The 27709-nt window shown below is 40.4% G+C and overlaps 1 protein-coding gene across 5 annotated transcripts in view; it reads right to left on the bottom strand.

Annotated features, from left to right (window-relative positions):
• The window catches only part of ANO6 (anoctamin 6), a 230075-nt gene that overhangs the window by 148071 nt on the left and 54295 nt on the right, over positions 1-27709 (bottom strand). For 3 of the 5 annotated variants that reach the window (XM_064284358.1, XM_064284355.1, XM_064284357.1), the window contains exon 2: positions 22380-22442. The exons of the other annotated variants lie outside the window; for them this stretch is intronic. In XM_064284358.1, the coding sequence (XP_064140428.1) occupies positions 22380-22442 (63 nt within the window). The remainder of the gene's footprint in view (positions 1-22379; positions 22443-27709) is intronic. 5 annotated transcript variants of the gene reach the window in all.

Raw genomic sequence — 27709 nt, forward strand, 5'->3', positions numbered from 1 at the left:
CAAACACCTATGCCTATCCAAAGACTTCACCAAAAGAGTACAAAGATTACCTACATACTGGGGAAAAGTTTTTAGCTATGACATTTCCAATCAGTGCCTGATCTCTAAAATCTACACGACACTGCAAAAACTCAACTACAAAAAGACAAATAACCCAATTAAAAAATGGGCAAAGGATATGAACAGGCACTTCACTAAAGAAGACGTTCAGGTACCTAACAGATACATGAGGAAATGCTCGCGATCATTAGCCATTAGAGAAATGCAAATCAAAACTACAGTGAGATTCCATCTCACCCTAACGAGGCTGGCATTAATTCAAAAAAAAACAAAATAATAAACGTTGGAGAGGTTGTGGAGAGACTGAAACACTTATACACTGCTGGTGGGGATGTAAAATGGTACAACCACCTTAGAAATCAATTTGGTACTTCCTTAAAAAGCTAGAAATGGAACTACCATGCAATCCAGCGATCTCACTCCTCGGAATATATCCCAGGGAAATAAGAGCCTTTACATGAACAGATATATGCACATCCGTGTTCACTGCAGCACTGTTTACAATAGCAAAAAGACAGAAGCAACCAAAGTGTCCATCAACGGATGAATGAATAAATTATGGTATATTCACACAATGGAATACTATGCATCGAAAAAGGACAATGATGAATTCATGAAACATTTCACAACATGGAGGAATCTGGAAGGCATTATGCTGAGTGAAATTAGTCAGTTGCAAAAGGACAAACGTTGTATGAGACCACTATTTTAAGAACTCAAAAAATAGTTTAAACAGAGAAGAAAATATTCTTTGATGGTTATTGGGTGGGGGAGACATTTTCACTAATTAGGTAGTAGGTAAGAACTATTTTAGGTGAAGGGAAAGACAACACACAATACAGGAGAGATCAGCGCAACTGGACTAAACCAAAAACAAAGTTTCCTGAATAAACTGAATACTTCGAAGGCCAGCGTAGCAGGCGCGGGGGTTTGGGTACCATGGTTTCAGGGGACAAGTAAGTCAATTGGCATAATAAAATCGAGTAAACATTCTGTATCCCACTTTGGAGAGTGGCGTCTGGGGTCTTAAACGCTAGCAAGCAGCCATCTAAGATGCATCAATTGGTCTCAACCCACCTGGAGCAAAGGATAATGAAGAACACCAAAGACACAAGGTAATTCTGAGCCCAAGAGACAGAAAGGGCCACATAAACCAGAGACAACTCCAGTCTGAGACCAGAAAAACTAGATGGTTACATCCGATGACTGCCCTGACAGGGAACACAACAGAGAACCCCTGAGGGAGCAGGAGAGCACTGGGATGCAGACCCCAAATTCTTGTAAAAAGATCAGACTTAATGGTCCCACTGAGACTAGAAGGACACCATAGGTGATGGTCCCCAGACCTTCTGTTAGCCCAAGATAGGAACCATTCCCGAAGTCAGCTCTTCAGACAGGGATTGGACTGTACTACGGGATAGAAAATGATACTGGTGAAGAGTGAGCTCCTTGGATCAAGTACACACATTAGACTATGTGGGCAGCTCCTGTCTGGAGAAGAGATGAGAGGGTGGGGGGGGGCAGAAGCCGGCAGAATGGACACAAAAATAGAGTGGAGGCAAGGAGTGTGCTGTCTCATTAGGGGGAGAGCAACTAGGAGTATATACCAAGGTGTATATAAGTTTTTGTATGAGAGGCTGACTTAGTTTGTAAACTTTCACTAAAACACAATAAAAACTAATAAAATAGAATGGATTATTTAAATGTTAAATAAAATAGAACAAAACAACTATTTCCACTGTGTAGTCATAGACTGGTTCCAGTTTTAGACAAATTAGAGGTAAAGGGCATTGTTTTTAAAAATGGGGAAATTTTGAATGTAGATTAAGTGTTGGACTATCTTAAGGACTTCTTATTAATATCAATAAGTGTAACAACAGTATTTTGGCTCTGTAATTAAAGATTATTAAATGTGTGTTTTTGTTTTTAGGTGCTGTTGAGTCCGCTCTGACTCACAGCGGTCCTACAGGTCACAGTAGAACTGTCCTATAGGGTTTCCAAGCAGCGGCTGGTAGATTTGAACTGCTAACGGTTTGATTAGCAGCCGAGCTCTTAACTACACTGCCACCAGGGCTCCAATTAAATGTGTAAATAAATTTAAATAAATATTCTTATTTGCCAACAGGTACAGGTTCTTCAAGTCAATGGCACGAGAAAACAAAACTGTGATAGACTTAAAGAGACCTAAGGGACATAATGACCATTAGCAATATGTGGTCCTGGACTGGATCCTAATTTGGACAAATCAGCTGTAAAGACCTATTTTTTTATAACTGAATAAATTTGAGTATGGAATAAGTAGTAAATTATGTTAAGGAATTACTTTTAATTTTATTAAATGTGATGTTATCTTGGCTGTATAGGGACACGTTCTTTTTTTTCTAAATATACTACTTTAAAAAAAATCCATTAGAGGCTTTTGCGAAAGAGAATGCCAGTTCCTATTGATCCAGAAGAATTCCCTTCAGTGGATCAAAACAAGAAAGCTGAACATTTATAGGCAAATTTATAAGACATCTAAGGGATTATTTACAAAGCCAAAATGCCAGGCAATTAAGCCAATTCAGCTTCCAAACACTCAGGTTTGGAATTTCATTAAAAGGCATCCTAATTATCTGGATTAGATTTTAGGTTCACAAAGAATCTAGGAAAAAAATCTTCATTTCTCCACTAAACTCCCATCGATGTACACCTATGATCTAAAAGGAAATGCCAGTAGAAATGACAGCATCTACAAGTTGATTCTAACTCTTTAAAAACTGAGTGCATCAGAAGACCCCCTTCTTATGACCCAGAGCAGAAAAAGGAGGCGGATGAGGCGAGCAGAGGAGCTGCAACCAAAGCCAAAATGAAGGTGCTTGCCTCTGAGAACTCCAGGAGGGTGACAGCAATTACTGCGCAGTCTGTTTCACTTAGACTGCTGTAACAGAATAAGCCAGTTATTCCAAATTGAGAACAACAGTTGTCCAAGATAATTACATTTCCACAGACCACCTTTAAAACTTGCTAAAATGTGCTTATCTACTAGGCTATCAGAGTGCGTTGTAAATTGGTGTTTTACAGCCTGGTTTAAGGAAAGACCTAACCTTTTTACAGAACTAAGATATTAAAGAAATCATATCTGTGGTATTGTTTTTGGCAAAACAGCAAGACAATGAAACAATATTGCAGGGTTTTTTTGCTGTTTTTTTTTTTTTTTTAATGAGTATTGTAAATCTGATGGAGTGACTTGACTGTTATATCTTATGCCCAATTTGTCTATTATGTATCTGGGGGTCAAGAGATGGGACAGAACTGCTATGGTTGATTTTTATTATTTTTTTAATGAAATGACAAGCTTTAAGAAAGTATGCATTTTGCCGAAAGACAGAAGAAAAACAAGATGTTTTATCACCCAGATGTTCTATCAAATTAAAGGCATCTATGCAGCTTGAAAGGATTTGTGAGAGAAATAAATATTGAACTATTTATAGTTTTAGCTATTCTGCTGGTAATGGAAACTAATAGATTCACTGGTTAATGTCAACACAAAGGAGAAACTGTAAATTTGGGTGAATAAAAGCAGAAATGGCTTTATTGAAACATCATCTAGGTAGAACAAAGCTGCAGCTGTTGGTCTCATGACCTAACGTAGCACTGACAAGCAAATGATTTATGACACTAATATGAAAATTATACTTCCACTACTGAGGGGCTCCAGTTACTGTTTGACATTCTCATTTCTGGTAATGTAACACAGCTGAAAAAGTTCATTTCTCAGCAAAAATAAAATACTCAAAAATCAACAGGACACTTTGAGAGCTTTTTATTAAAATGGGAGCAGAACTAGGGGAAAAAATTCCGAAAAAGCAAAAATGTTAATTTTTTTCTCTATATAATTTTTTTCTTAATGTAATATTTTGAAATGTATTTTTAATATTATAACTATGCCTCATTACGTACAACAGAAGTACTACCTTGAAAGGGATCATGATTAAATTGTTTAATTGTGGCACTTGAAATACAAAAAGTATTTGGGACCTCTATGCCAGAAGCCCTTGTGGCACAAGAGTTAAATGCTCGGCTGCTAATCAAAAAGTCAGCAGTTCGAACCCACAAGCAGCTCCTCAGGAGAAAGATGTGGCAGACTGCTTCCATAAAGATTTACAGCCTTGGAAACCTCACGGTGCAGTTTTACTCTGTTTTTTTTAGAGGGTTACTATCCACTCGATGGCAAGGGGTTTGCATGTTACCTGTTCATCAAAAGGCTGACTACAGAACTGAAAACTAGTTATTCTAATCTGTTGGTCTTGACATGTCAATGGAATTTTGTATGTTGTTGTTGTTGTTAGGTGCCGTCGAGTCGGTTCCGACTCATAGCGACCCTGTGCACAACAGAACGAAACACTGCCCGGTCCTGTGCCATCCTTACAATTGTTGTTATGCTTGAGTTCATTGTTGCAGCCACTAAGTCAATCCACCTCGTTGAGGGCCTTCCTCTTTTCCACTGACCCGGTACTCTGCCGAGCATGATGTCCTTCCCCAGGGACTGATCCCTCCTGACAATATGTCCAAAGTATTTAAGATGTAGTCTCGCCATCCTTGCCTCTAAGGAGCATTCTGGCCACTCTTCTTCCAAGACAGATTTGTTCGTTCTTTTGTTAGTCCATGGTATCAATATCCTTCACTAACACTATAATTCAAATGCATCAATTCTTCTTCAGTCTTCCTTATTCATTGTCCAGCTTTCACATGCATATGATGCGATTGAAAATACCATGGCTCAGGTCAGGCGCACCTTAGTCTTCAGGGTGGCTGGCATCTTTGCTCTTCAACACTTTGAAGAGGTCCTTTGCAGCAGATCTGCCCAATGCAATGCGTCTTTTGATTTCTTGACTGCTGCTTCCATGGATGTTGATTGTGGATCCAAGTAAAATGAAATCCTTGACAACCTCAATCTTTTCTGTTTATCATGATGTTGCTCATTGGTCTAGTTGTGAGGATTTTTTGTTTTCTTTACGTTGAGGTGCAGTCCATACTGAAGGCTGTGGTCTTTGATCTTTATTAGTAAGTGCTTCAAGTCCTCTTCACAGGAATTTTGTATAGATACTGATAAAAGGATAACTGAAGGGCAGGTTCAACAAACATTCACTGCATACTTTGTATTTTGTGCTGTGAGGCCCTGGGGATATCAAGAAGAAGCAGTCAAGTTTCCCTCTTCTTGAGGAAAGAAACTAGAGACATGATAAATGTTAATTTCAGTATAATTAGTAAGCGCCAGGCTAGAGAGATTTATGGAGCACTGTAAGAATGAGAAAACACTGTACACGTGTATATCGATTGGTTTACGGTAGGTAAAATCAAATAATTGAGGATTAATGTCAAAAGAAACTCCCTAAATATCTATTTTTCCTAAATGTAATTGCATAATAATTAGTTAAAATGGAAAGAAACAGAGAATGTATTTTAAAATCTTTATCAATGCTGCCTCTAATCTTAAAGCAATGAAGTCCTTAGTGATACTACTTCTAACTTACTTATTTGGGAGGACAAAATGAAGCGCCCAATAAAAATACCTGGTGGCCTGATCTCAATAAGATTAAAAATAGCATGTTGGAAGCTTCATCAGAAAGTTGCCATTCATATGACCACTCACCTACCAATTAGAAAGGGAGTAACTAATGCTTTGTATTATCCTAATTGCAAAATAAAGGGATAACTTTTATAGCAAAGCTAATTGAGGCTTAAACTAGCCAATAAAAAGAGCCCATTATCTGTAATTTTATAACTTATATAATCTACTATCCATCAGAAAACACAAAGTGACCTGTTAGGGAATTCATGGGTATGCCCAAAAATTCCAGATAATTAGTGCCCTAACAATGAATTTAATCAGAATTAGACATCTATACTTAAATCTAATTTACTGCACCAGCACACTGTTCAGCGCAAATTTATTATGCTGACTGGTTGCCACTGAAATTATCAGAGACACAGTGAATGTATGAGTGCGAGCAAAATAGACTGGACCTAGTGCAAAGGGCATTGGGTGTGGACTAAGAAGATTGGGTTCATTTCCTAATTCTGCAACTTCATAGCATCATGATCTTGGGAAATCCTTATTCTCAGTTTATTAATCTGAAGGATAGTGATAACATTACTTTCTCTGCTTAGCTCATAGGGTTATGCAGAGGCTACAATAACAATTTAAAGCATGTTGTAAAAAAAATAAAGCACTATATAAATATAAGCTAAGGTTATGTACACAGACTCAGTGACATGAAGAAATGCACATGGAAATTTACTGTGCTGTTTTGCTCCTGGAACTTCTAAATGTCTGATCGCATTTAATCTATTTTTATCCTCATGTTCACAAATGATGAAAAATTTGAGGTTGTTAGTTGCCTGAAGTTAGCCATTAGAAGTGACACAATGGGAGTCTCAACCTAACCGATTCCAAAACTGGACGTCTTTTTGAATACACTAATTTGACTCTTGCACTGCTGTGAATAATTCCATGGGGCCCACTGATGTTAAATATAAGTTGATAAGGAATTAAATAGCATTGCAAGTATAAATCAAAAAACTGTGGGCAAATGATCACATCAATATATAACCAGATAGAGGCACAATAGGCTAACATATCCTGATAAACAATGCAAAAACAATGGAGTAGAACTTACTGATATACTGTTATAATTAGAAGAACAAATGAAAAAGCTCTACAAAATAAACAGATACAATATTATAGTAAGTGGCTGAAGACATGCACGTTCCAGGGAAGAAGCTGGGTGATATCAATACAAACACCAAGATGAAGAAGGCACAGAAACTGCCCTCAAGAATTCCATGAGCTAGTGAATATACAACTAAAGAAATGTCAAATGAATGGCCCATGTCACCTTGAGAATGAAAATGTGCTCGTATATCCACATTGGGCAGAACAGCTAGTGATCTGCTAGGCCGTCTAGTACATGAAACTCTCTTCTCTCACTTGAGTTGAAGCCTCTGAAAACTGAATATCACACATTCATCTGGTGTTTGACCAGAATGCTAGTACTCACCAGCCACTATTCTACAAGCAACTATACATAGGCCATCATTTCCCATTGCTTCAGGCTTTCCAGATATCATGCTTAGCCTTCCCAGTCTCACTCCGCCCATCACTTACAACAGAGCCCATCCTCCACTCCTGTATCATCATCCTATGGTAGTCCTATTTGTCCCAGGTTCCAATGTCTCTCTCTCTGGCCTCAGTTTAACAGGATCTGCCCTATTTTGGTGACAATTAAATAGGGGAAATTCTACTTCCATATTATCAAGAGGTTGTAAGCCTGCCAAAAAACCAAACCCATTGTCATTGGGTCGATTCCAACTCACAGTGCCCCTATAGGACAGAGTAGAACTGCCCCATAGGGTTTCCAAAGAGTGGCTGGTGGATTTGAACTGCCGACCTTTTGGTTAGCAGCCTAGCTCTTAACCACTGTGCCATCACGGTGCCTGTAAGCCTACAAATTATCCAAAACCCAACCAAGCCCATTGCTGCTGAGTCAATTCTGACTCATAGTGACCCTACAGGACAGAGTAGAACTGGACCATAGGATTTCCAAAGCTGTAAATTTTTACAAAAGCACATTGCCACATCTTTATCCTTCAGAGCAGCTGGTGGGTTGAACCGCTAAACTTTCGATTGGCAGCAGAGCACTTAACCATTGTGCCACCAGGGCTCCTCTTCATAAACATAGGTTTGTGTGTGTACGTGTGTACACCAAACCAAAAAACCAAACCCACTGCTTTGCTTCTCCCTTCACTCAACTTTTTGATTAAGGTTAATGCCTCTCTCCTACTATGATCCCTCCTATGTGTTTTTCTTTCACTCATTTCCACAGCCACTCATATATTTATGAGACCTGGTGGTGCACTGGTTAAAGTGATTGACTGCTAACTTAAAGGTTGGTGGTTTGAAACCTCCTGCAGCTCCTCAGGAGAAAGATGTGGCAGTCTGCTTCTGCAGAGATTTATAACCTTGGAAATCCTATGGGGTTGCTATGAGTCAGAATCGACTCCACAGCAGTGGATTTTATATATATATATATATATATATACACACACATACATATGACTATGGAAATGAGTGATAGAAAAATATATAGGCGGGATCATTGCAGGAGAGAGACATAGGTGGAGGGATCAACCTTTATCAGAAAGGTGAGAAAAGGGAGAAGCATAAATGAGTATAATGAGTGCAGATATATTCATAGTTTGGAGGGAGGAAGAGAAAAGAAGTTGGCTCACCCCAACAAAGCTAGCATTAATCTGAAAAACACAAAATAATAAATGTTGGAGAGATTGTGGAGAGACTGGAACACTTCTACACTGCTGGTGGGAATATAAAATGGTACGACCACTTTGGAAATCGATTTGGCACTTCCTTAAAAAACTAGAAATAGAACTACCATATGATCCAGCAATCCCACTCCTTAGAATATATTCTAGAGAAAAAAAAGCTGTCACACAAATAAATACATGCACACTCACGTTCACTGCAGCACTGTTCACAATAGCAAAAAGATGGAAACAACCCAGGTGCCCATCAATGGATGACTGGATAAACAAATTATGGTATATTCACACAATGGAATACTACACAACGATAAAGAACACTAATGAATCCACAAAACATCTCACAACATGGATGAATCTGGAAGGCATCATGCCTAGCGAAATTAACCAGTTGCGAAAGGACAAATATTGTACGAGATGACTATTATAAGAGCTCAAGAAAAGGTTTAAACACAGAAGAAAACATTCATGGAAGGTTACGAGGGTGGGAAGGGAGGGAGAGGAGAATTCACTAACTACATAGCAGGCAAGAATTATCTTAGGTAAAGGGAAGGACAACACACAATACCAAGGAAGTCACCACAACTAAACTAAACCAAAAGCTAAGAAGTTTCCTGAACACAACCAAACGCTTCTAGGGACAAAGTAGCAGGGAGGGGTCTGGAGACCATTGTTTCAGGGGACATCTAGGTCAACTGGCATAACAAAGTTTATTAAGAAAATGTTTTGCATCCCACTTTGGTGAGCAGCATCTGGGGTCTTAAAAGCTTACAAGTGGCCATCTAAGATGCATCAATTGGTCCCAACCCACCTGGAGCAAAGGAAAATGAAGAACACCAAAGATAAAAGGAAAATATTAGCCCAAGAGACAAAAGGGCCACATAAACCAGAGATACCATCAGTCTGAGGCCAGAAGAACTAGAAGGTGCCTGGCTACCACCAGTGACTGCCCTGACAGGGAACACAACAGAGAGTTCCTGATGGAGCAGCAGAAAAGTATAGTGCAGAACTCAAATTCACATAAAAAGATCAGACTTAATGGTCTGACTGAGACTAGAGAAACCCTAGAAGACATGGCCCCCAGACTCTCTGTTAACCCAGAACTAAAACCATTCCTGAGGCCAACCCTTCAGACAAAGATTAGACTGGACTATAAAACATAAAATAATACTTGTTAAGAATGTGCTTCTTAGTTCAAGTAGATACATGAGACTAAATGGGCAGCTCCTGTCCGGAGGTGGGATGAGAAGGCAGAAAGGGACAGGAGCTAGTTGAATGGACACAGGAAACCTGGGGTGGACAGGGAGAGTGTGCTGCTACATTATAGGGATTGCAACTAGGGTCACTTAACAATATGTGTATAAATTTTTGTATGAGAAACTAGAGCTGTAAACTTTCACCTAAAGCACAATAAAAAATAAAGAAGTTGGGACAGAACCTCCTGAGGTTTCTATTTCCTCTATGATTTAGTAAGCAAGATGACCTGCTGCAGATGAGAGAAGTGGGTATGGGGTAGAAACTCAGGGCAAGCAGTGAAAGTTTAAATAGTTTCTGGGACTGATACATTGGCAGACTAGGTATGCCGGGCTCAGGTTCCATTCTGCTGTTCCTTTCCTGAGTTCCGCAAATGCTCAAGGCTCTGATTTTCTTTGGCCTCCTGTCCCTATGACAATGATTCTCTAGACTCAGTATAGGAATCAAGTGTATCGTAATAACCTGGGGAACTCTGACAATATTATTCCTCTGCCTCGCCCCATAGAGATAGTTTTAGTAACTGGAGGAGGGTGGCTCTGACGCTCAGCTAAATTTGTGAAGCACTGCCCTAAGGAACCCCACCTTGGCCTCTAGGCCACAAGGTCAATGGCTTCACAGATCACATTTTCTCCTCAGTCATTGCACTGACCACTGCTGGGCAGTGAGGTTAGTGATCAAACCTGCCAGTCAAAACCACAGTGACATGCAATGTCCACTCTGCCTTTCCATCCAGCTGAGAAACAGCAACTTGGAGGAGAGAGAAAACAGAGATGGGGCCATTATCTGCTCACACATGGCTTTGATAGGAAGGACCCACTTCCTGGTGGGGAGCTGCCAGGGTGGCCATCCCTGCCAGATGGTAAAAGGGAAAAAAATAGATCTCTTTATTATCTTTCCTGTTTTTTCTGCTTCAGAACTAACACTTTGGAAACTCCGGTGGCGTAGTGGTTAAGTGCTACGACTGCTAACCAAAAGGTCAGCAGTTCAAAACTACCAGGTGCTCCTTGGAAACACTATGGGGCAGTTCTACTCTATCCTATAGGGTTACTAGGAGTCTTTATCTAGCTGTCTAAAACATGAATCCAAGTGTGCTTTCGAGCTGAACTGCTATCAGCTGAAAATAGCCCAGGGGAAAAAAATTCAGAATTTTTAACCTTTTAACAGTTTCTTGTTCAGAAAACATGGGCTGCAATCTAACTTGAGACTTTAAAGATGTAGTGTTATATATACACACCCTGACTGATAAATACAAGGAGAATCTTGAATTTCACATTTCTTCAGGTGACTGCTGCAATTCTGCCTCCTAATTCTGGTCTCAGTTACATGTGATTATTTCAACTTTTTGGGAACAAAATAAACCTAGGGGTAAAAAGAAACCTTATAATCCTCTATTTCAACTCCCTGGTCTTACAGGCAAGGAGAGACACAATGGTTAAGTATTCGGCTGCTAATTGAAAGGTTGGTGGTTTAAACCCACCCAGCAGCTCTGCACAAGAAAGACCTGACGATCTGTTCTCATAAATATTACAGCCAAGAAAACCCTATAGGAAGTTCTACTCTGTCACATAGGGTCACTATGAGTCGAAAGTCGACGCAGTGGCACCTAACAACAACAACAACATAGGTGAGGAAATAATGACGAGAGTGACTAGCCCAGGATAAATTATTTGTAGCAAATCTGGGAATAGTACCCTAGTCTCCTAACTCCCAGTCCAGGGAACTTTCTACCACACTCCACCCCCACTCTGTGTAATGAAAGAATTAAATCCATGAAAATGGTTACTAACAGCTTGTGCAGAAGTCCGTTTCACAAGTGTGATCAAATGCCTCATAAATAGCAATTAAAAACTCATGTCTGTGGAACTTTCATTTAAAGACAGCATATCGAACACATGCATTTAGCTCGGCTACCTCCTCAAATGCTACCAGAACATAAACTGATAAAGAGAAAGAAAATAAAAGAGAAGACAATAGCACAATTTTGGAAGCTACAAGCAAATACACAAGTGATAACAGGTTTAACAGACAAGAGAAAGCTCAATCCTTAACTAGGAAAGCCTAGAAGCAGTTAGTTTTAAGCTGTAGAATCTCATGAGGCTTAGGGGCTGGTAGCATGGGGTCTCTGAATGGGGGAAAGGAGGTCAAGGAGGGCAGGCGAACTGATTGAAGTAGTTTAAGAAGTAGACAAAAACAACAACAAAAAACCAAACCTATTTCCGGTCACTACGAGTCAAGTCGATTCTGACTCATAGTGACCCTGTAAGACAAAGTAGTACTGCCCCATAGTTTCCAAGGAGGATCTGGTGGATTCAAACTGCCAAACTTTTGGTTAGCAGTTGTAGCACTTAACCACTACGCCACCAGGGTTTCCAAGAAGTAGACAGACACCCAAATTCTCTCCTTCGCTCCCTGAAAACAAGCGATTGCTTCCCCCTCCTCCATGCTCCACCTAGGAGAAGACCGGAAATATATCCTCTGCAAAGAGTCAATAGAGGATCTCTGGCAGGCATAGCTGAGGGCAGGGAATACATACTGAAAAAAAAAGGATTACACAAAAGATTACTGTAAATATTGACACCCCTAGGCTTCTTCTACTTAGCTTTCAGATTAGTCAAATTTTCTCTCAGGAATCTGGCCAGCCCAGAAGAAAAGACCTAAAAATACTAACATCAGAGTTTCCTTCAAAATGAAACAAAACAAACAACTCATTCAAGAGTGAAGTCCATAACTGCCAAACCCCATCCACTATCATAGAACTTTCAGTCATCTTTTCAGATTGCTACTCTGAAACAGGGTGAGACAGCAAGAATTACTAGACATTGAGAAGAGCGTCTGACAGAGAAACAGCAGAGTAAGATGAATAGCGAAAAATCATAGGAAGAAATAAAAACAAACAAAAAAATGCTTCAGAGATCTGTGTAAAGAGAGTATCCATGAAATAAGGACAAAATGTTATTAGCAACAGAGAGAACATGCAAGCATACATGTATGTGTTACTCAGAGAATAAAAAAAGGGCTCTTGGAGGTTAAAATAATGGCAGAAATTAAAAATCCAATAGAAGGTTTGAAAGATAAAATTCAGGAAAGTTGAAGAACGTCCAAGAAAGTTGAGCAAAAAACCAGATGGGAAACAGAAAAGATGGAAAATTTGTGGGCCAACTCAAGACGACTAATATTCAAATAATAAAAGATTCAGGATCAAAGAAATGGAAGGCAAGTAACTGTCAGAGAGAAAATTCCCCAGAATTAAAGGGCATTTTCCCCCCAGAACTGAGAAACATTTTTTCTTCTACAATTAAAGGACATATTTTTCCCTTTAAAAAAAGGGAGGGGGGGCGGAGCCAATATGGCGGACTAGGCAGACGCTACCTCGGATCCCTCTTACAACAAAGACATGGAAAAACAAGTGAATCGATCATATACATAACAATCTACGAACCCTGAACAACAAACACAGATTTAGAGACGGAGAACGAACTAATACGGGGAAGCAGCAATTGTTTCCAGAGCCTGGAGCCAGCGTACCAGTCAGGTATGGCACAAGCACAGAGACCTGCTCCACCCCCCTGAACTAACCCCGGGAGGGGGACCAGCCGGTTCCACCGGCGGCGTGGGACGCAGCCGGTAGGAGAAGTCCCCGGGAGGCAGTGACTGGTCTTGGAGCAGAAAGAGCAGCATCCGAGCCGGGGAACCGTCCCACAGGGATTTGGACTGGACGCAGGTACGCCATAAACACGGAGAGTTGCTCCACCCCCCTGAACTAACCCCGGGAAGGGGACCAGCCGGGTCGCGCGGGCGGCGTGGGACGCAGCCGGTAGGAGAAGTCCCTGGGAGGCAGCGACTGGTATTGGAGCGGGGAGAACAGCGTCCCAGCTGGGACACTCGGTCACGGCACAAGCACGGGGAGCTGCTCCACCCATCTGAACTAACCCCGGGAGGAGGCCCAACTGGTTCTCAGGGGCAGCAAGACCACGTGGCTAGAGGGACGAGAAGTCCCCCGGAGGCAGCGACTGATTTTGGAGTTGAGAGTGCACTGTCCCAGTAGGGGAGCCTTGACGCTGGGCGTGGGGCTGGAAGCGGAGGATCTGACCGTGACTCCAGCGGGCCAGACCCCCCGGGGGCAATCTCCACACAGCCAGCACACATAGGCGACATGCCCCGCGGGAATCTCAGATATAATAGTCATTCCAAGCAAGACAAGCAACTCTGGCTATATTCTGAGGTGCTACTCTCCTATCTCTCTGTTCCCTCCCCCACCCTCCCCAGGCGGCTTCGTTAACATCTGAATAGCCTGAGCCAGAGGGAGAACTCTGATAGGGATCTGACTGCATTTTTTTTTTTTTAGCGGATTTTCTGGAAAAACTAGTTTCCCAGTGATGGCTCGGAGACAACAATCCATATCAAACCACTTAAAGAAGCAAACCGTGACAGCTTCTCCAACCCCCCAAACAAAAGAATCAAAACCTTTCCCAAATGAAGATACAATCTTGGAATTATCAGATACAGAATATAAAAAACTAATTTACAGAATGCTTAATGATATCACAAATGAAATTAGGATAACTGCAGAAAAAGCCAAGGAACACACTGATAAAACTGCTGAAGAACTCAAAAAGATTATTCAAAAACATACTGGAAAAATTAATAAGTTGCAAGAATCCATAGAGAGACAACATGTAGAAATCCAAAAGATTAACAATAAAATTACAGAATTAGACAACGCAATAGGAAGTCAGAGGAACAGACTCGAGCAATTAGAATGCAGACTGGGACATCTGGAGGACCAGGGAATCGACACCAACATAGCTGAAAAAAAATCAGATAAAAGAATTAAAAAAAATGAAGAAACCCTAAGAATTATGTGGGACTCTATCAAGAAGGATAACCTGCGGGTGATTGGAGTCCCAGAACAGGGAGGGGGGACAGAAAACACAGAGAAAATAGTTGAAGAACTCCTGACACAAAACTTCCCTGACATCATGAAAGACGAAAGGATATCTATCCAAGATGCTCATCGAACCCCATTTAAGATTGATCCAAAAAGAAAAACACCAAGACATATTATCATCAAACTCACCAAAACCAAAGATAAACAGAAAATTTTAAAAGCAGCCAGGGAGAAAAGAAAGGTTTCCTTCAAGGGACAATCAATAAGAATATGTTCTGACTACTCAGCAGAAACCATGCAGGCAAGAAGGGAATGGGACGACATATACAGAACACTGAAGGAGAAAAACTGCCAGCCAAGGATCATATATGCAGCAAAACTCTCTCTGAAATATGAAGGCGAAATTAAGATATTTACAGACAAACACAAGTTTAGAGAATTTGCAAAAACCAAACCAAAGCTACAAGAAATACTAAAGGATATTGTTTGGTCAGAGAACCAATAATATCAGATATCAGCACAACACAAGGTCACAAAACAGAACGTCCTGATATCAACTCAAATAGGGAAATCACAAAAACAAACAAATTAAGATTAATTAAAAAAAAAAATACACATAACAGGGAATCATGGAAGTCAATAGGTAAAAGATCACAATAATCAAAAAGAGGGACTAAATACAGGAGGCATTGAACTGCCATATGGAGAGTGATACAAGGCAATATACAACAATACAAGTTAGGTTTTTACTTAGAAAAATAGGGGTAAATAATAAGGTAACCACAAAAAGGTGTAACAACTCTATAACTCAAGATAAAAACCAAGAAAAACGTTAACGACTCAACTAACATAAAGTCAAGCACTATGAAAATGAGGATCTCACAATTTACTAAGAAAAACGCCTCAGCACAAAAAAGTATGTGGAAAAATGAAATTGTCAACAACACACATAAAAAGGCATCAAAATGACAGCACTAAAAACTTATTTATCTATAATTACCCTGAAGGTAAATGGACTAAATGCACCAATAAAGAGACAGAGAGTCACAGACTGGATAAAGAAACACGATCCATCTATATGCTGCCTACAAGAGACACACCTTAGACTTAGAGACACAAACAAACTAAAACTCAAAGGATGGAAAAAAGTATATCAAGCAAACAATAAGCAAAAAAGAAGAGGAGTAGCAATATTAATTTCTGACAAAATAGACTTTAGACTTAAATCCACCACAAAGGATAAAGAAGGACACTATATAATGATAAAAGGGACAATTGATCAGGAAGACATAACCATATTAAATATTTACGCACCCAATGACAGGGCTGCAAGATACATAAATCAAATTTTAACAGAATTGAAAAGCGAGATAGATACCTCCACAATTATAGTAGGAGACTTCAACACACCACTTTCGGAGAAGGACAGGACATCCAGTAAGAAGCTCAACAGAGACACGGAAGATCTAATTACAACAATCAACCAACTTGACCTCATTGACTTATACAGAACTCTCCACCCAACTGCTGCAAAATATACTTTTTTTTCTAGCGCACATGGAACATTCTCTAGAATAGACCACATATTAGGTCATAAAGCAAACCTTTGCAGAGTCCAAAACATCGAAATATTACAAAGCATCTTCTCAGACCACAAGGCAATAAAACTAGAAATCAATAACAGAAAAACTAGGGAAAAGAAATCAAATACTTGGAAACTGAACAATACCCTCCTGAAAAAAGACTGGGTTATAGAAGACATCAAGGAGGGAATAAGGAAATTCTTAGAAAGCAACGAGAATGAAAATACTTCCTATCAAAACCTCTGGGACACAGCAAAAGCAGTGCTCAGAGGCCAATTTATATTGATAAATGCACACATACAAAAAGAAGAAAGAGCCAAAATCAGAGAACTGTCCCTACAACTTGAACAAATAGAAACTGAGCAACAAAAGAATCCATCAGGCACCAGAAGAAAACAAATAATAAAAATTAGAGCTGAACTAAATGAATTAGAGAACAGAAAAACAATTGAAAGAATTAACAAAGCCAAAAGCTGGTTCTTTGAAAAAATTAACAAAATTGATAAACCATTGGCTAGACTGACTAAAGAAATACAGGAAAGGAAACAAATAACCCGAATAAGAAATGAGAAGGACCACATCACAACAGAACCAAATGAAATTAAAAGAATCATTTCAGATTATCATGAAAAATTGTACTCTAACAAATTTGAAAACCTAGAAGAAATGGATGAATTCCTGGAAAAACACTACCTACCTAAACTAACACATTCAGAAGTAGAACAACTAAATAGACCCATAACAAAAAAAGAGATTGAAACGGTAATCAAAAAACTCCCAACAAAAAAAAGCCCTGGCCCGGATGGCTTCACTGCAGAGTTCTACCAAACTTTCAGAGAAGAGTTAACACCACTACTACTAAAGGTATTCCAAAGCATAGAAAATGACGGAATACTACCCAACTCATTCTATGAAGCCACCATCTCCCTGATACCAAAACCAGGTAAAGACATTACAAAAAAAGAAAATTATAGACCTATATCCCTCATGAACATTGATGCAAAAATCCTCAACAAAATTCTAGCCAATAGAATCCAACAACACATCAAAAAAATAATTCACCCTGATCAAGTGGGATTTATACCAGGTATGCAAGGCTGGTTTAATATCAGAAAAACCATTAATGTAATCCATCACATAAATAAAACAAAAGACAAAAACCACATGATCTTATCAATTGATGCAGAAAAGGCATTTGACAAAGTCCAACACCCATTCATGATAAAAACTCTTACCAAAATAGGAATTGAAGGAAAATTCCTCAACATAATAAAGGGCATCTATGCAAAGCCAACAGCCAATATCACTCTAAACGGAGAGAACCTGAAAGCATTTCCCTTGAGAACGGGAACCAGACAAGGATGCCCTTTATCACCGCTCTTATTCAACATCGTGTTGGAAGTCTTAGCCAGGGCAATTAGGCTAGACAAAGAAATAAAAGGTATCCGGATTGGCAAGGAAGAAGTAAAGTTATCACTATTTGCAGATGACATGATTATATACACAGAAAACCCTAAGGAATCCTGCAGAAAACTACTGAAACTAATAGAAGAGTTTGGCAGAGTCTCAGGTTATAAAATAAACATACAAAAATCACTTGGATTCCTCTACATCAACAAAAAGAACACCGAAGAGGAAATAACCAAATCAATACCATTCACAGTAGCCCCCAAGAAGATAAGATACTTAGGAATAAATCTTACCAAGGATGTAAAAGACCTATACAAAGAAAACTACAAAGCTCTACTACAAGAAATTCAAAAGGACATACTTAAGTGGAAAAACATACCTTGCTCATGGATAGGAAGACTTAACATAGTAAAAATGTCTATTCTACCAAAAGCCATCTATACATTTAACGCACTTCTGATCCAAATTCCAATGTCATATTTTAAGGGGATAGACAAACAAATCACCAATTTCATATGGAAGGGAAAGAAGCCCCGGATAAGCAAAGCACTACTGAAAAAGAAGAAGAAAGTGAGAGGCCTCACCTTACCTGACTTCAGAACCTATTATACAGCCACAGTAGTCAAAACAGCCTGGTACTGGTACAACAACAGGCACATAGACCAATGGAACAGAATTGAGAACCCAGACATAGATCCATCCACATATGAGCAGCTGATATTTGACAAAGGACCAGTGTCAATTAACTGGGGAAAAGATAGCCTTTTTAACAAATGGTGCTGGCATAACTGGATATCCATTTGCAAAAAAATGAAACAGGACCCATACCTCACACCATGCACAAAAACTAACTCCAAGTGGATCAAAGACCTAAACATAAAGACTAAAACGATAAAGATCATGGAAGAAAAAATAGGGACAACCCTAGGAGCCCTAATACAAGGTATAAACAGAATACAAAACATTACCAAAAACGATGAAGAGAAACCCGATAACTGGGAGCTCCTAAAAATCAAACACGTATGCTCATCTAAAGACTTCTCCAAAAGAGTAAAAAGACCACCTACAGATTGGGAAAGAATTTTCAGCTATGACATCTCCGACCAGCGCCTGATCTCTAAAATCTACATGATTCTGTCAAAACTCAACCACAAAAAGACAAACAACACAATCAAGAAGTGGGCAAAGGATATGAAGGCACATTTCACTAAAGAAGATATTCAGGCAGCCAACAGATACATGAGAAAATGCTCTCGATCATTAGCCATTAGAGAAATGCAAATTAAAACTAAGATGAGATTCCATCTCACACCAGCAAGGCTGGCATTAATCCAAAAAACACAAAATAATAAATGTTGGAGAGGCTGCGGAGAGATTGGAACTCTTATACACTGCTGGTGGGAATGTAAAATGGTACAACCACTTTGGAAATCTATCTGGCGTTATCTTAAACAGTTAGAAATAGAACTACCATACAACCCAGAAATCCCACTCCTAGGAATATACCCTAGAGATACAAGAGCCTTCATACAAACAGATATATGCACACCCATGTTTATTGCAGCTCTGTTTACAATAGCAAAAAGTTGGAAGCAACCAAGGTGTCCATCAACGGATGAATGGGTAAATAAATTGTGGTATATTCACACAATGGAATACTACGCATCGATAAAGAACAGTGACGAATCTCTGAAACATTTCATAATATGGAGGAACCTGGAAGGCATTATGCTGAGTGAAATTAGTCAGAGGAAAAAGGACAAATATTGTATAAGACCACTATTATAAGATCTTGAGAAATAGTAAACCTGAGAAGAACACATACTTTTGTGGTTACGAGGAGGGGAGGGAAGGAGGGTGGGAGAGGGTTTTGTATTGATTAATCAGTAGATAAGAACTGCTTTAGGTGAAGGGAAAGACAACACTCAATACATGGAAGGTCAGCTCAATTGGACTGGACCAAAAGCAAAGAAGTTTCCGGGATAAAATGAATGCTTCAAAGCTCAGCGGAGCAAGCGCGGGGGTCTGGGGAACATGGTTTGCGGGGACTTCTAAGTCAATTGGCAAAATAATTCTATTATGAAATCATTCTGCATCCCACTTTGAAATGTGGCGTCTGGTGCTAACAAGCGGCCATCTAAGATGCATCAATTGGTCTCAACCCACCTGGAGCAAAGGAAAATGAAGAACACCAAGGCCACACGACAACTAAGAGCCCAAGAGACAGAAAGGGCCACATGAACCAGAGACCTACATCATCCTGAGACCAGAAGAACTAGTTGGTGCCTGGCCACAATCGATGACTGCCCTGACAGGGAACACAGCAGAGGACCCCTGAGGGAGCAGGAGATCAGTGGGATGCAGACCCCAAATTCTCATAAAAAGACCAAACTTAATGGTCTGACTGAGACTGGAGGAATCCCGGCGGCCATGCTCCCCAGACCTTCTGTTGACACAGGACAGGAACCATCCCCGAAGACAACTCATCAGAAATGAAAGGGACTGGTCAGCGGGTGGGAGAGAGACGCTGATGAAGAGTGAGCTAATTATATCAGGTGGACACTTGAGATTGTGTTGGCAACTCTTGTCTGGAGGGGGGATGGGAGGATAGAGAGAGAGGGAAGCAGGCAAAATTGTCAAGAAAGGAGAGACTGAAAGGGCTGACTCAAGAGGGGGAGAGTAAGTGGGAGTAGGGAGTGAGATGTATGTAAACTTATATGTGACAGACTGATTGGATTTGTAAACGTTCACTTGAAGCTTAATAAAAGTTATTAAAAAAAAAAAAAAGGGAGGGGGGAGAACTTCCATAATGAAGGATCCCACATAGTTTCAAAGTCCTGGTGGTGCAGTGGTTAAGAGCTCAGATTGCTAACAAAAAGGTCGGCAGTTCGAATCCACCAATCACTCCTTGGAAACCCTATGGGGCCATTCTACTCTGTCCTATAGGGTCGCTATAAGTTGGAATCGACTCGACGGCAACAGGTTTGGTTTGTTTGTTTTTACCTAGTTTCTGCACATAATGCAAATAAACCTACACCAAGGTATACCTTTATGGAATTTCCAAATACTGGGTTAAAAGAGAAGAGTCTATAAAGTTCCAGAGAGAAGAGTTTCCATACAAAGGATCATGAGTCATAAGTCAAATTTGTAGATAAGTCAGAACAGGTGCACATGGTTCTCAGCATCGGTTAATCAAATATTTGTCTTAGGATCTAGTATATATTTTACCTTTCTATGCCTATAAAACATTTAAGAAACTCTTCCAAACTGCACAATGTTTTCATGAGTGTCACAAAGTAGGGCACGCATTCGTTATTACAAAACACTGTATGTATTTAACTCAAAAAAAGTTTTTTATCAACTCAACAGTATTTAACTCAAAAAATTTGTATTTAACTCAAATTTTAATATAAGAGGCTTTATGGCAGTATGTTAAGTACGAGTTGTTCATAAGTCAGATGTTAGTAACTCCGGAACTGTCTATATGTACTTAGTCAAGTTATCAATTAAAAGTCAGAGTAGAATAAAGGCACTGTCAGACCTGCAAGTCTGCTATACCCTTTCTCCAGAGACACTTGAAAATGTGTTCTACAAAATATGAAGTAGTGAACCAGCAAAGATGAAGACATGGGTTCCAGAAATTTAGGGCTCCAATTCAAGAGAGATGCAAAAGGGGTCATGAGGATGATAGTGAAGAGGGACCCCAGCTGTGCTGCAGCCTAGAGAGCAACTAAGACAGACTGGAGAATTTGAAAAAGCTCTGGAAGGAATTTCCTTAAAGGAGATGAATTTGATAGAATCCTTACGCAACTGGGGAAGAGTCTGAAGTTGAATTATTCATAAATACCTCAAAAAGTTAAGAAATAAAAAAATCAATATCTGCTTTGTAGGAGAGAAAAAGTAATCAAACATGGCTCATCTGTGAAAAGTCTTACAGGATGATAAAGTAAACACTGACTGCTGATCATACCAAAATTACAATTATAATTGGGAGGATAGGGTTTGGGGAAGTTGTGTGAGAAGGGGAGAAAAACCAGAAGTATGAAAGAGGGCTAAATACTCACTTTTGTGTCAACAGATAAAGCCTAAAGCTAAAAAACAGATAACATCAGTCTATTAATTAGAGATAAAAGAAATAATTATTTTAGAAAATCAGCTAAAGTTGAAAATATTTGCCTTTGGAGAACAGAAAACACAAGGGGAGATGCTACTGTTTTTCATAACAAATCTTATAGCATTGTTGGATTTTCCAGTTATGTCTATGTTTGGTAAAGTGGAGGACCAGTGAAAATGTGGGAAACCCTTCATAAGATGGATTGACGTGGTGGCTGCAACAATGGGCTCAAACATTAACAATGATTGTGAGGGTGGTACCACATGCTCCCTGTCGCTTACGCCATACATACTTGTAAGTATGTCATCCAAAGGCCCTTAGATATTGTAAACACATTGAGCAACACATAAGGTCACTGAAACACTCTTCATTATTCTGTCAACAAAATCGGCTTGCCAAACTTTTTTTTTTTTTGCCAAACTCTCTCTCCTGGAACGCAGGGTGGGAAGTCCTTGTGTATGAGACCCAGTACAGTGGGCCTGGGATAGGTAAGAACTAAGTTTTGCTTTTTGAAGCCATTTTCAGAAGATAACATAAGGAATGGATGATTTTTAGCAATCCATGTGGACTAACTGACAAATAAAATGTTAGGAAACATTGTCTCAAACAAATATTATCTGGGGTACCACTACACGCCAGCAAGTGACAAAAAGGACAAGAAAGAGATGGGTCGTCTCTTCTCGGAGTTGACATTCCAAGGGGAGAGGTAAATAAGGATGCTGTTGGAATACAAAGGCAGGCATCTTACCCAGACTGGATGAGAGGTGTGTGTGTGGAGTCAGAAAAGGCCTCCTGGAGGCAGGATCATCACCTGAAGGATAAGGAGGCATGATTAAATATAATAGACAAATATAAGGGGGTGGTATTAGGCTGCAATGGAGGCAGTGGTGGTTCAGTGGTAGAATTCTCGTCTTCCATGCATGTAGGAGACCATGGTTCAATTCCTGTCCAATGCACTTCACTAGGAGTCACCACTCGTCTGTCAGTGGAGGTTGTGTGTTGCCATGACGCAAAGCTACCAGACTAAGACGGACCAGGAAGAAAAGCCTGCAACCAGTCATGGAGCTGGGGCAGGACTGGGCAGCATTTCATTCTGCTTCTCATGGGACACCACGAGGGGGGTGACTCAACAGCAGTTAACAACATTAGGCAGCAGAAAGGGAAGCATCAGACCTGAGTCCCACACCTGCCTCCGCAACAACTAGGCTCTGGCCTTGAGCAAGCCATCTGACCTTTCTAATTCTCACTTTTCCTTACCTAAGATATGGGATGGTTGGATTATGTCAACGGATCTTATCCCTTACTGTGCATCACAGCCATCTAAACATACTGGCTCCCATCTCAGAAATGTGCTTTCAATTGGTCAAATATCAGTGTTTTTTCCAAAAGCTCTCCAAACAGTGCTAATATGCAGCCAAAGCCGAGAACCGCTGGGTGAGAGGCTCTCTCAAGTCCCTGACATTTTAGATCTGAGCTTCTCCACCCTTGGTGCACAATAACATCCTCTGGGGAGCTTTTAAAAATCCCAGTGTAGGCTGCAGCCCAATTAAACCAGAGTCTCTGGGAATGTGACCCATGCATCAGTAATTTTTAAAGCTCCTCAGTTGATTCCAAGATGCAGCCAAGGTTGAGAACCACTGTTCTAGGCCCTCTTAATACACGGATTCCTTATTATGGCCAAGGAAAGAAGAAAGAGAGAAGAAACTCACAAGTTTCTCCCTCCCTCATTCCTTAGACCAAATTAAAGAGAACCGAGTGCCAAAGGCCTCTGATCAATTTTAAGTGGAGTTGTACCAAACACTAGGGTTGATTTTGGACCTATGTATGATTCATCTTAATGCATGACAGATGGGAAATGCCCATTGCAAAATGTTCTCAGCTCTAAATTTAAAATTCAGTGGAATACTTCTATAAAATGGCTCCATGGTGTGTTCCCTGCAATACTTTTAGTCAGAATGTGATTTGCATGGTTGACTGTAATATGAACATTACATTCCCTACCCCTGAGGTTACTTAAATCCACTTATTAGGTGATGGTGAACCAAACAAACAGTAATTAGAAACACTCCAGACTACCTTTTAAATCTGTTGCTAAATTATATTTTTCCTGCACCGAAGCCTATACACACAGCATGTCCACAAGCATCACAAAACCAAAGCCTCAGAAATATTTGCATTAATAAGGGCATAAGCTACCTCTGGGCCTTCACATTGGATTCCGCAGGGAAGTAAGGGCTGCTCTGGACGAGGACTGCTCATTACTGTTATTTCTCACATCTGGGTAAATAAGGCGCTGCCCACATGCGGTTAGAAATCCCAGGTGAAAATGAGCTCTCCAGGGGTCTGGAAACGAAGAGCACCTCTGATATACTGCCTCATTTCCTGAAATGAGTCAGAAATGAAAGTAATTCTTCAGGGAAGAACATCTGCACCGTGGCACAGCTTATAAAATAATGCCAGATGATACCTGTGGCTGAGGCTGAGCCTGAGGAGGGGGAGGGAGGGAAGGCTAGGATGGAGCCTCTGCACTGCACTTAATCTCCGGGCTGCCACTGTTGGCTTAGAGGGTCTGCAAATCCAATGAGCGGTCCGGCATTCTGGTCTGGGCTGTAAATCTTGATTAGCAGTAAGACTACTCACATTCCATTAGAAAGCTGGCCCTTCTCCAAAGGGTGGAGGCCGCCAGAAAGGATTCGTGTGCTGTTGTAGGCACGGAAACAGCGATGTTCACCAAAAACAACTCTGTTTTACTTATCTACAATAGTCTGTGTCTGCTAGTGATGCAGACAGACCTTTCTTCCTGAGGAGGACTGCTATGTAGAGATGACCTAAGGCCACAAAGGAAGCCCCTTGTATATCATCCAGGAAGAAGGTGTACTGTCAGGAACCGGAGTGTACGAAAGACTGAAACAGCTTTCACCAAAACAACTCTATTAAGAACCAATAAAAGTGAAGGTGAAAAACAAAGGCGATCTCTACCAAACTTAAGAGCCACTTATTTTGATTAGACTCATCACTATTCCTTCCATCTTGGATTTCTGAAATAATCCAATTCCACTGCTTGTAACTGGGGGGGGGGGGGGAATCTGGAAACAACCTTTTGTTGTTAGCTGCTGTTGATTCCAACTTATGTCCATTAACAGGTGACTTGTGTGCTGTAAAGTCAAATTCAACTCATAGCAACCCTGTAGGACAGAACAAACCGTCCTATAAGGTTTCAAAAGCTGTAATCTTTATGGAAGCAGACTGCCACACCTTTCTCCAGTAGAGTGGCTGGTGGGTTCTAACTGCGCTGACCTTTAGGTTAGCAGTTGAGCACTTAACCACTGCACCACCAGGGCTTCTTAATAGGAGACTAAACCAAACCAAACCCACTGCCATCGAGTTGATTCCGACTCATAGCAACCCTATAGGACAGAGTAGAACTGCCCCGTAGAGTTTCCAAGGAGTGCTTGGCAGACTCGAACTGCCGACCTCTTGGTTAGCAGCCATAGCACTTAACCACTACGCCACCAGGGTTTCCAATAGGAGCCTAGTTAAATTAAAAGGATCCCTGATGGAGCAATGGTTATGCACTTGACTGCTAATTGAAAGGTTGTCGGCTGAAACCTACCAGAGGCCCCAAGGGACAAAAGACCTAACAATCTGCTCCTGTAAAGATTGTTGTTGTAAGGTGCTGTCGAGTCGGTTCTGACTCATAGCAGCCCTATGTACAACAGAACGAAACACTGCCCGGTCCTGCACCATCCTCACAATCGTTGCTATGCTTGAGCCCACTGTTGCAGCCACTGTGTCAATCCATCTCACTGACGGATTTTCTCCTTTTCACTGACCCTCTATTTTACCAAGCTTGATGTCCTCCTTCAGAAACTGGTCCCTCCTGGTAAAACACCCAAAGTATGTAAGATGAAGCCTTGCCATCTTTGCCTCTAACGAGTATTCTGGCTGTACTTCTTCCAATGCAGATTTGTTCATTCTTCTGGCAGTTCATGGTATATTCCATATTCTTTGCCAACACCATAAATCAAAGGCATCAATTCTTCCGTTTTTCTTATTTACTGTGTAGCTTTCGCATGCATATGAGGTGACTGAAAATACCATGACTCGGGTCAGCCATACCTTAGTCTTCAAAGTGACATCTATGCTTTTCAATACTTTAAAGAGGTCTTTTGCAGGAGATTTGCTCAACGCTCTACATCATTTGATTTCTTGACTGTTGCTTCCATGGGTGTTGATTGTGGATCCAAGTAAAATGATCCTTGACAACTTCAATCTTTTCTGTTTATCATGATTATTGGTCTGGTTGTGAGAATTTTTGTTTTCTTTATTTTGAGGTATAATCCATACTGAAGGCTATAGTCTTTGATCTTCATCAGTAAGTGCTTTAAGTCCTCTTCCCTTTAAGAAGGCAAGGTTGTGTCATCTGCATATCTCAGGCTATTAATGTGTCTTCCTCTAATCTTGTTGCTGTGTTCTTCTTCATGTAAGTCTTCCTCCAATCCTGATGCCCCGTTGTTCTTCATAAAAAGATGACAGACTAGGAAACTCTATGGGGCAGTGCTACTCTGTCCTACAGAATTGTTTTGGTCAAAATCGACTCGACATACAACAACCAGTTAAATTAAACAGGTCCCTGGGTGTTGCAAATGGCTTGCTCTCAGCTACTAACCTAAAAGTTGGTGGCTCGAATTCACCCAGTGGTACCATGGAAAAGTGGCCTGGTGATCTGCTTTCAAAAAGATTACAGCCAAGAAAATCATATGGAGCAGTTCTACTGTGTAACACATGGGGTCACCACGAGTCAGAACTGACTTGATGGCAAGGGGTTAAATCAAAATCTGGCACATACACGATGAAATACTATGTAGCCATTTAAAAGACGATAAATCTGTGCAGACAGAGAAAGACCTGTAAGACAAATTAATACATAAAAGAAATGCACAGGACTCTGTGTATTTTAAGATTCCTTTTGTGTGAACGCTTTTAAAGAAGCTGTCTTGGTAATGGGGCTAAGTGTTATTTTTTTCCTTCTATACTTTTCAGTACTGTCTGAATTATTTTTTATGTATTTGCCCTTCTTTTTAACAACAGGCATTAATTAGGTGGAGGGCTATGTTTGATTTCTTCTTTATACTAATCTCCCCATATATTTTTTTTTTTATTAAGCTTCAAGTGAACATTTACCATTCCAATCAGTCTGTCACATGTAGGTTTACATACATCTTACTCCCTTCTCCCACTTGCTCTCCCCCTATTGAGTCAGCCCTTACAGTCTCTCGTTTCGTGCCAATTTTACCATCTTCCCTCTCTCTCTATCTTCCCATCCCCCCTCCAGTCAAGAGTTGCCAACACACTCTCCCGTGTCCACCTGATTTAATTAGCTCACTCTTCATCAGTATCTCTCCCCCCCCCCCACTGACCAGTCCTTTTCATGCCTGATGATTTGTCTTCGGGGATGGTTCCTGTCCTGTGCCATCAGAAGTTCTGGGGAGCATTGTCTCTGGGATTCCTCTAGTCGCAATCATATCATTAGGTGTGGTCTTTTAATGAGAATTTGGGGTCTGCATCCCATTGGTCTCCTGCTCCCTCAGGAGTTGTCTGTATAATTTTTTTTTAAGTAATTTTAATTATCTAAATAAATAGATAAATGCAATTCAACTGACATGGAGTCAGGCACCTAAGTCTTGAGAGAAAGGGACAAAAGCCCACTGTGTCCGCTATAGATGCAGACAATCTCATTGCACAGGTGAAGAAACTGGGGATCATGGTGCTTCTGCCTGAATCAGGGTCATCCCACCAAGCAGCTTGAGCCAAGACAAAAACAGGTTTCCTGCCCCCTCATTCAGAATTCTTTGCTCATACCACATCTTTTACGGTATTTTTAAACAAATCCCATAATTCTGAGGACTAGAGCCCAAGACATTTTGTTTATTCATGATTTTTTAAGGCTTGGCTTATGTTCAAAAAGCTTTCTTCCTGTGCTGATAACTAATGATGGGGAAGGTGTCACAGTAACATTATTAATTCATTATTACAGAAAAAAGGACTGGCACCATAAAAAAAAAAAAAAGCACCATG

Source organism: Loxodonta africana, chromosome 4, assembly GCF_030014295.1.
Source record: "Loxodonta africana isolate mLoxAfr1 chromosome 4, mLoxAfr1.hap2, whole genome shotgun sequence".
Classification (NCBI taxonomy): domain Eukaryota; kingdom Metazoa; phylum Chordata; class Mammalia; order Proboscidea; family Elephantidae; genus Loxodonta; species Loxodonta africana.